Source organism: Chrysemys picta, chromosome 25, assembly GCF_011386835.1.
Source record: "Chrysemys picta bellii isolate R12L10 chromosome 25, ASM1138683v2, whole genome shotgun sequence".
Classification (NCBI taxonomy): Eukaryota; Metazoa; Chordata; order Testudines; family Emydidae; genus Chrysemys; species Chrysemys picta.
The window spans coordinates 1003369-1014008 of record NC_088815.1 but is presented as its reverse complement, the minus strand read 5'-3'; the positions used below and the strand labels follow the sequence as shown (position 1 = coordinate 1014008).

Sequence of the window (10640 nt, the reverse complement as noted above, 5' to 3'; positions counted from 1 at the left end):
ACCCAAACACTGCAAACTCTAGTTGACCTAGAGGTCCAATAATCACAGACTCACCACCTTTTGCAGTCCTCGGAGACTTTACGGGGGCAGCTTCCTACACCCCCCAACATTCCCCAAGACATCAGGGTTGCATCCTTACCCTGTCCCTGCACCCTGGGGGACAGTCACAGTTTCACATACACTGACCTGTTAGAGCCATGGTTGGTATCTGTGTAGTCAAAATGCACAGAAATGTTAGCTGCCTTTCTCATTTTAAAGTTTTGTTCCATTAATTTATGTTAGAAATTAGTACTGTATTGTCCTTTGTTATTTGCACATTGAGTTCTTTTGCACTGTTTTGTCACTCAATAAAATACTATTGTTTGAAAATAAACCCATCTTTATTAGTTCCCCATACATACTGCAGAATGTATAGTGGTACTTAAAACACCCAGTACATGTAAATGTACAGCACCACAGAACTCATATGTTCAACAAAACACTCAGTTATAGACTCGTAGATTTTAAAGCAAGAAGGAACCATTGTGATCATCTAGTCTGACCTGCACATTGCAGGCTCCAGAATCTCACCCATCCACTCCTGAAATAGACCCCTAACCTCTGGCTGTGTTACTGAAGTCCTAAAATCATGATATAAAGACTTCAAGTTACAGAGAATCCACCATTTACACTAGTTTAAATCTGCAAGAGACCCGTGCCCCATGCTGCAGACAAAGGCGAAAAGCCCCCAGGGTCTCTGCCAAACTGACCTGTGGAAAATTCCTTCCCAACCGCAAATCTGGCGATCTGTTCAACTTTGAGCATGTGGGCAAGACCCATCAGTCAGACATCTGGGAAAGAATTCTCTGTTGTAACTCAGAACCCTCCCCATCTAGTGACCCATCTCCAGGGGTTGGGGACTTTTGCTACTAGCAGTCACCGATGGGCCACATGCCATTGTAGGCAGTCCCATCATCCCATCCCCTCCATAAACTTATCAAGCTCAGTCTTGAAGTCAGTTACGGTTTTTGCCCCCACTGCTTCCCTTCCAGAACTTCACTCCTCCAATGGCTAGAAACCGTCGTCTAATTTCAAGCCTAAACATGTTGATGGCCAGTTTATATCCATTTGTTCTTGTGTCAACACTGGTGCTTAACTTAAATAACTCCTCTCCCTCCCTGATATTTATCCCTCTGATGTATTTATACAGAGTGATCATATCTCCCCTCAGCCTGGACCCTGTGATCGACCAATACACCCAGGTTTTTCTCCTCCTCTGTTGCTTCCAACTGATACATCCCCAGCTTATAGCAAAAATTCTTGTTGTTAGTCCCTAAGTGCGTGACCTTACACTTTGCATTATTCAATTTCATTCAATTTCTATTACTCCAATTTTCAAGGTCATTCAGATCTTCTTATATGATATTCCGAGCCTCCTCTGTATTGGCAATACCTTTCAACTTTGTGTCATCTGCAAGTTTTATTAGCACACTCCCACTTTTTGTGCCAAGGTCACTAATGAAAATGTTAATTAAGATTGGTTCCAAGGCCGATCCCCGAAGCACTCCATTAATAACATCCCTCCAGCCAGACAGTTCATCTTTCAGAATGACGTGGTGTAGTCTCCCCTTTAACCAGTTCCTTATCCATCTTTCAATTCTCATATTAATCCCCACCTTCTCCAGTTTAATTTATAATTTCCTATGTGGAACCATATCAAATCCCTTATTGAAATCCAGATAGATTAGATCTACTGCATTTCCTATGTCAAAAAAATCAGTTATCTTCTCAAAGGAGATCAGGTTGATCTGGCATGATTTACATTTTGTAAAACCACATTGTATTTTATCCCAGTTACTATTAACTTCTATGTCCTTAAATACTTTCTCTTTCAAAAAATGTTCCAAGACCTTGTATATTACTGAGGTCAAATTAACCAGCCTGTAGTTTCCTGGATCACTTTTTTCCCCTTTCTTAAAAATAGGAACTATATTAGCAATTCTGCAGTGTACAACCCCTGAGTTTACAGATTCATTAAAAATCCTTGCTATTGGGCTTACCATTTCATGTACCAGTTCCTTTAATATTCTTGGATGGAGTTTATCCGGTTTCTTCCCAATAAATTGTTTGAGTTTGAATTCCACCTTAGATGTGTTAATTTCTACTTCCATATCCTCATTTCCATTAGCCACCCTGCCACCGTCCCTCAGCTCATCATTGCCCTTATTAAAAATTGAGGCAAAGTATTCATTTAGGTGTTGGGCCATGCCTAGATTTTCTTTAATCTTCACCCCATCTTCAGTCTCTAGCAGTCCCACTTCTTTCCTTGTTTCCGTTTTATTTATATGAGTATAGAACATTTTACTGTTGGTTTTAATCTCCTTTGCAAGGTCCAACTCTGCTTGGCTTTTGGCAGTTCTCACTTTTTCCCTACACTTTCTGACTTCCAAGTGGTAGCTTTCCTTGCTGATCCATCCCATCTTCCATTCCTTGTAGGCTTTCTGCTTTCTCTTAATCACCTGTTTAAGATGCTTGCTCAAATCTAAAACGGCATCACCTCTTGTTGATTCAGTGACTATGTGGTGAAGAAATCTGTCAGTTTTCATTATTAATAGCATTTGTCCACCATTCTATACCTGGGAAATTAAAGTCTCCGATAAGCACAATATTCCCAATAGTATTTATTTAATTAAAAACATTAAAGAGGTCTCTATCCATATCCAGATTGGATCCTGGGGGTCTGTAGCACACCCCAAGCACTAGCCCACTGGAGCGTCTGTTAGCTTTCTTCCTCAATGTGATTTTGACCAAAATCAGATTTTATTTTATCTATTCCATCACTTCTAATTTCTTTACAGTCTATCTCCTCATTAATATACAGAGCTTCTCCACCATCTTTACCTTTATTTGTCTTGCCCAAATAGCACATACCCTTCAATATCTGTACTCCAGCCATGACTACTATTCCACCATGTTTCTGTTATCCCTCTAATATCTGGTTTCATTTCCTGCACCAATGGTTCTAGTTGCTCCATTTTGTTACCCAGGCTCCTTGCATTGGTGTACAGACATCTTAGTTGCTTTTGCTTGGCTTCGCCCAGATTCCTCGCCCAGTTAGGTACAGTCATTTTACTGCCAGTATTGCCTATCTGACTGCTAGCGTCATTAGTATCAGCACTATATTTCCTCTTAATGTCCATTCTCCTACCCATTGCTGTTCCTTTCCCCATTGCTGCCAAATCCAAGTAAAATTCAGAGGGAGTGGGGATACGTATTCCTTCCTGCTGTTGTGGATGCTATTTGACATTCTTTTGATCTAGGGATAGTGTTGCAGCAAAAGACAAGGCAGAGGCTGCAGCCGCAGTAGAGATTCCCCACTACCTGGTAAAATCATTAAGAGCTGGGCTAAGTGGTAGTACCTCAGAACATGGTATTACAGCTAGACACACATAGGAGAACCAATGGCCTGGTGTTTAGGATACTCACCTGGGAAGTGGGAGATGCAGGTTCTAAATCCAGCAGAGCAAGGATTTGAAAACAAGGCCTGGTCTACACTACAACTTTAATTCGGATTTATCAGCTTTAATTCGAATTAACCCTGCAACCGTCCACACAACGACGCTATTTATTTCGATGTAAAGGGCCCTTTAAATCGATTTCTGTACTCCACCCCGACGAGCGGAGTAGCGCCAAAATCGATTTTAACATTTTGAATTAGGGATAGTGTGGCCGCAATTCGATGGTATTGGCCTCCGGGAGCTATCCCACAGTGCATCATTGTGACCGCTCTGGACAGCAATCTAAACTCGGATGCACTGGCCAGGTAGACAGGAAAAGCCCCGCGAACATTTGAATTTTATTTCCTGTTTGCCCAGCGTGGACAGCACAGGTGTCCACAGATAGCTCATCAGCACAGGTAACCATGCAGGCTGATAATCGAAAAAGAGCACCAGCATGGACCGTGAGGGAGGTACTGGATCTGATCGCTGTATGGGGAGAGGATTCAGTGCTTGCAGAACTTCGTTCTAAAAGACGAAATGCAAAAACTTTTGAAAAAATCTCCAAGGGCATGATGGAGAGAGGCCACAATAGGGACTCTGAGCAGTGCCGCGTGAAAGTCAAGGAGCTCAGACAAGCCTATCAAAAAACAAAGGAGGCAAACGGTCGCTCCGGGTCAGAGCCGCGGACATGCCGCTTCTACGCCGAGCTGCATGCAATTCTAGGGGGGGCTGCCACCACTACCCCACCTGTGATCGTGGATTCTGGGTCGGGGATAGTCTCATCAGCGACGCCTGAGGCTTCTGCCGATGGGGGAGAGGAGGAGGAGGAGGATGAGGATGAGCTTGCAGAGAGCACACAGCACTCCGTTCTCCCCAACAGCCAGGATCTTTTTCTCACCCTGACTGAAGTACCCTCCCAAGCCTCCCAAGCCAATACCCAAGACTCTGACCCCATGGAAGGGACCTCAGGTGAGTTTACCTTTTAAAATATAAAACTTGTTTTAAAAGCAAACGGTTTTTAATGATTACTTTGCCTGACTTTGCATTCGCGGTCAGTTCAGCTACTGGAAAAGTCTGTTAACGTGTCTGGGGATGGAGCGGAAATCCTCCAGGGACATCTCCATGAAGCTCTCCTAGAGGTACTCCGAAAGCCTTGCCAGAAGGTTTCTTGGCAGTGCATCCTTATTCCCTCCTCCATGGTAGGACACTTGACCACGCCATGCTTGCAGCAAGTAATCTGGTATCATTGCCTGACAAAGCCTGGCAGCGTATGGTCCCGGTGTTTGCTGGCATTCAAGCAACATCCGTTCTTTATCTTGTTGTGTAATCCTCAGGAGAGTGATATCACTCCTGGTAACCTGGTTGAAATACGGGAACTTAATTAAGGGGACAGAGGTGGCCGTTCCTACTGGGCTGTTTGCCTGTGGCGGAAAATAAATCCTTCCCTGCAGTTAGCCAAGCGCAAATGGGAAATTGGGCCTGAGTTTTTCGCGTTTGGCTAGCAGGGATCTTCCCTGTTAACAGCCACGCGGTGGGGGGAGGGGTACCGTGATCATCCCAGAGAATTCATGGCGGGAGGGGGGCGGCGGCGGGGGGGGGTGGTTAGTTTGGTGCCTGCAGGGATCTTCCCTGATACCAGCCACGCGGTGGGGGGAGGGGTACAGCGATCATCCCAGAGAATTCATGGTGAGAGGGGGGGGGGTTAGTTTGTTTTCTGGTGCTGCTGAATGTTAACAGAAAAACCGCAGCACTCTACAGGCTATGCTTGGTATGTGGGAAAGGAGGGCGCAGAAGCTGTAAGACAATGGCTTACCATGGCCGCATGCAAGCCGAATTCTGTTGCCCAGACCTGTGATCTCTAGCAGCAAAGCCACAGGCACTCAGCATTAAGAGGCAAAATGCGACCTTGCACAGAAATCACATGTGAATAGTATTGGTCACCGTGAAAGAGTATAAGCATTGTTCTGCAAAATGTAGCTTTTTAAACAATTCTCTCTTTTTTCCCCTCCCTACAGCAGCTGCAAATTCCTCAAGCCTCCCTCCTCCATCCCGAAGGTTATCACAGATAAGGCGTCGTAAGAAGAGAACGCGAGACGAGATGTTTTCTGAAATTATGGAATCCAGCCGCAGTGACAGAGCTCATCTGAATGAGTGGAAGGAAACAGTTTCAAAGTATAGGAAAGAAGCCAGTGAACGTGAGGAGAGGAGGGACCAACGTGAGGACATGAGGGACCAACGTGAGGACAGGAGGGACCAACGTGAGGAGAGGAGGGACCAACGTGAGGAGAGGAGAGACGCTCGAGATGAGAGGTGGCGGCAGGAAGACCAGAGGAGGCAGGATGCAACGCTGGGGCTGCTGCGTGAGCAAACAGACATGCTCCGGCGTCTGGTGGAGCTTCAGGAACGGCTGCTGGAAAACAGACTGCCGCTTCAGCCCCTGTTCCATCCTCCCCCCTCCCCATGTTCCGTATCCTCCTCACCCAGACGTGTAAGAACGCGGGGGGGGGGGAGGCTCCGTACACCTTCCCATTCCACCCCAGTAGACAGCCCAAGCAAAAGGCTGTCATTTTTTTAACCTTTTCTTTGTGGCTTTTTCCTTCCCAGCAATCCTCCTCCCAAATACCACCCGGGTTCCCTCCCTCTTTTTCTAATCTATTAATAAAGAATAAATGATTTTTAAATGATAGTGACTTTATTTGGTTTGAAAGAAAGCTGGGGGAAGGGGGAGGGTGGGTTCCTTACAGAAAATCAGTAAATAAAGGGGGCGGGTTTTCATGAAGGAGAAACAAACAGATATTTCACACTGTAGCCTGGCCAGTCATGAAACTGGTTTTTAAAGCTTCTCTGATGCACAGCGCTTCCTGGTGTGCTCTTCTAATCGCCCTGGTGTCTGGCTGCACGTAATCAGCAGCCAGGCGATTTGCCTCAGCCTCCCACCCCACCATAAAGGTCTCCCCCTTACTTTAACAGAGATTGTGGAGCACACAGCAAGCAGAAATAACAATGGGGAGATTTCTTTGGCTGAGGTCAGAGCGAGTCAATAATGATCGCCAGCGACCTTTTAAACGGCCAAATGCACATTCTACCACCATTCTGCACTTGCTTAGCCTGTAGTTAAACAGCTCCTGACTCCTGTCCAGGCTGCCTGTGTACGGCTTCATGAGCCATGGCATTAAGGGGTAGGCTGGGTCCCCAAGAATAACTATTGGCATTTCAACATCCCCAACAGTTATTTTCTGGTCCGGAAAGTAAGTCCCTTGCTGCAGCCCTTTAAACAGAGTAGTGTTCCTGAAGACGCGAGCGTCATGAACCCTTCCCGCCCAGCCAGCGTTGATGTTGGTGAAACGTCCCTTGTGATCCACAAGTGCTTGCAGCACCATTGAAAAGTACCCCTTGCGGTTTATGTACTCGGTGGCTTGGTGCTCTGGTGCCAAGATAGGGATATGGGTTCCGTCTATCGCCCCACCACAGTTAGGGAATCCCATTGCAGCAAAACCATCCACTATAGCCTGCACATTTCCCAGAGTCACTAACTTTCGTAGCAGCACCTGAGTGATTGCTTTGGCTACTTGCATCACAGCAGCCCCCACAGTAGATTTGCCCACTCCAAATTGATTCCCGACTGACCGGTAGCTGTCTGGCATTGCAAGCTTCCACAGGGCTATCGCCACGCGCTTCTCAACTGTGAGGGCTGCTCTTATCTTGGTATTCTGGCGTTTCAGGGCAGGGGACAGCAAGTCACAAAGTTCCATGAAAGTGCCCTTACGCATGCGAAAGTTCCGCAGCCACTGGGAATCGTCCCAGACCTGCAACACTATGCGGTCCCACCAGTCTGTGCTTGTTTCCCTTGCCCAGAATCAGCGTTCCATGTTTAGAATCTGCCCCATTAACAACATGATCTCCAAAGCACCGGGGCCCGTGGTTTCACAGAATTCTGTATCCGTGTCCGTGTCCATGTCCATGTCAATGTCCTCATCATGCTTGTCGCTGCGCTGCCGCCGCCGCTGCCTCTTCGCCTCGTTTTTCTGGTCCTGGCTGAGCATAAACTCCACGAGAACGCGCGAGGTGTTTACAATATTCATGACTGCTGTCTTGAGCTCAGCGGGCTCCATGCTTGCCGTGGTATGGAGTCTGCAGTGTGTTCACCCACCCAGGAAAAAAGGCGCGAAAATGGTTGTCTGCCGTCCGTTGCTTTCATGCAGGGAGGGAGGGAGGGAGGAGGTGAGGCTGTACCCAGAACCACCTGCGACGATGTTTTTTGTCCCATCAGGCACTGGGATCTTAACCCACAATCCCAATGGGCGCGGGAGACTGCGGGAACTATGGGATAGCTATGGGATAGCTACCCACAGTGCAACGGTGCAGAAATCGACGCTAGCCCCGGTACTTGGACGCACACCACCGAATTAATGTGCTTAGTGTGGCCGCATTCATTTCGACTTTATACAACCTGTTTTTCAAATCCGAATTATATAAATTCGGATTAATCCCGTAGTGTAGACATACCCCAAGTCTCTCACGTCACGGGTGAGTGCCTGAATGGCTGGGCTATTCGGTGCCCTGAGATGGACAGACCTAGCCAGCTCCCAGAATTCCCGTTCTGATCACCCTCTTGGCCAGCTTTTGTGCTCCGAGCACACCTACCAGACCGGGCTCACAGGCGAGACGGAGAGACGGCTAGTTTGCGAATCCTGCCAGAGTTTAGGTGACAGCTTGGGGCGGAGCAGCTTGGCGGGGCCAGGACTGAGGCAGTTTTCTGCATGTCAGCTGGCTGAAGCTTAGGCATCTCCAGGGTTAGATGGCAGCTGATGTCCTCAGAATTTACTTGTGGCCTGGGTTTAATGGCCCCTCCCGCTTGGTTGATGGAGAGGGCCTTTAGCTTTGGACTGGCTTAGGCCCGCTGTCTCCCAGCAACCACAACAGGTACAGCTAGAGGCAGAGGCAGCAGCAAGTGGCAAGCATTGCCAGAGATAACAGTGGTAGTGATGAGCAGCGGCAAGCGGTGGCAGAGACAGCAGAGAGCAGCAGCAAAGGAGGCAGTGATGGTGGCAAGCAGCAGCAGAGTCATTGCTTGACCCCCCCCCTAAAGGGGTGGGTGTTGAACCCACAGAAATACACCTCTGGTACTTTGCTGACTTCAGACAACCAGCTGTGGGTGCGGTGGAGCAGAGTGAAAGGAGAGTGGCGTATTAAAGGGACATGTGTCCATCGGACTTTCACACCGTAACGTGGGAAACTAAGACAAGGGACGCTGCCCAAGATACTGTGGGGCAGGTGATTACTTCTCACATGCATACTTTTGAATTGTTGTGGTGGTATTTTCCCAAATTAATGCTGGGTTCCCTTTCCCTTTTAATAAAAGTTTTCCTTTGTTATACACAGACTCAGCACTTGCAAATAGGAAGCATTGCCTCTTAGAGGCAGCTAGGGGTGGTGGTTAGTTTTCCGAGACTTATTGGTGGGAGCTGTTTTGTAATGTTAAGAAGAACCCCTAGTTGTTGAACCTGGCACTTGTTGCTGCCAACACCACCTGGCAGAAGGGTTAAAATTGCCTTTGAACTCAGAACCCTTCTGTAATGGTGACATTCCTTTTGCATGTTGCTATATGACCACAAGCACTCTTTTCAGTTCGGTGCTGACTATTAATATTCTAACCAAGTCAGTTCAAATGATATGGCCCTGCTGTGACTCTTGTCCCAGGATGAAATCATAAGCAGCTCGGTTGGGCTTGGATTTGTTGGAAAGAGGTGGAGCAAAAGGCAGACTACAAATCCCACAGTGCTTTGGGCTCTTCACTCAAGTGGAGGCTTGGCCATACACCATCTGTCAGCCCAGGGCAGAGAGCCACACCAAGGACGGCCCATTGGCTGCTGGAAGCCACTTCCTTCCACATTGTTTTCAGCTGATCCTTTGGATTTGAAGCACAGTGCAGTTTTTGAATGTTGGCGCCTGTCTGAATCTGCAAACTAACAGCTGCTGGCCCAGCTCCAGAGCCCAGCCACACCCCTCTCGCTGGGGTGAGTCAGTGTCTGTGTGCATGTATTGTTTCAAATCTGCCTTCACCGTCACCAGTTAAAGCAGTGAGCTCTTGTCAGCACCAAGCTGTGCACTTATGATGTACTTCTTGTCTCTGCCAGCATTCGTGGTTCCCAACACCAGCAAATAGTTGGAAGATCAGTACCAAGAGAGTTTTAGAATCAACTACCATATGATTTTTAGGAATGCAGAAAAGCCCCCATCTAACACTTTTTGTTTTGTTTAGCTTATTTCCTCCTTCCTGCTCTGCCATTAAACCCCTCACGCATGGTGTCTTGTGAACTCATTTAAACCCTTCCCTCCGTCATTTTTACTGGTAACTTAATCCTAATGTTCATCCCCCTTTGCTTGAAGCAGTTCAGCCCCAGCTCCCCTACTCTGACTCATCTCAATTTTAGATGATGTGTTTGACGCTGTCAGAGTTATGGAAGATTTTTCCTTGACAGTTTTATCAATCCCCTTCAAAATACAGAAAACTTCTACTATATCGCCACAAAACCTCCCCTTGTCCCACATCAGCTTCCTTCAACCTTCCTCACAACGTATAGATTCATAGAGACCATGGTGATCATCTAGTCTGACCTCCTGTATGACACAGGCCAGAGACCCGACCCAAAATAATTCCTAGAGCAGAGCTTTTAGAAAAAAAAATCCAATCTTGATTTTAAAATTGTCAGGGATGGAGAATCCACTACGACGCTTGGTAAATTGTTCCAGTGGTTAATTACTCTCTCTCTCACCATTAAAAGTTTACACCTTATTTCCAGTCTTAATTTGTCTAGCTTCAACTTCCAGCCCTTGGATCGTGTTAGACCTTTCTCTGCTAGAGTGAAGAGCCCATTATCAAATATTTATTCCCCCACAGATAAGTATATAGACGGCAACCAAGTAACTCCTTAACCTCTCTTTATTAATTACATTGAACTCTTTGAAGCTATCACTGTACGTACAGATATGGTTTTGGCATAGTACAATTAGGCAAAATTCAAGGAGCAGTCATGTTAAAAATATACAAAATCGGGGTATGGTCACAGCGGGGCCCAAGCCCAGCCATGGGGGGGGGGGCGAAGCTGAAGAAGTCACTGAGATCTGTTAAAGTCACAGAATCTTTGACTCCCGTGACCA

The 10640-nt window shown here is 46.9% G+C and overlaps 1 protein-coding gene across 1 annotated transcript; it reads left to right on the top strand.

The window, feature by feature from the left end:
* The first annotated feature begins 3540 nt into the window (after positions 1 to 3540).
* On the top strand, positions 3541 to 6125 carry LOC135977437 (SRRM2 protein homolog rsr-2-like). Its single transcript, XM_065578430.1, has 2 exons — positions 3541 to 4448; positions 5495 to 6125. Exons 1-2 carry the CDS (start codon positions 3902 to 3904, stop codon positions 6052 to 6054), a joined length of 1107 nt encoding a protein of 368 aa, XP_065434502.1. The 5' UTR covers positions 3541 to 3901; the 3' UTR covers positions 6055 to 6125.
* The last annotated feature ends 4515 nt before the right edge of the window (positions 6126 to 10640 follow it).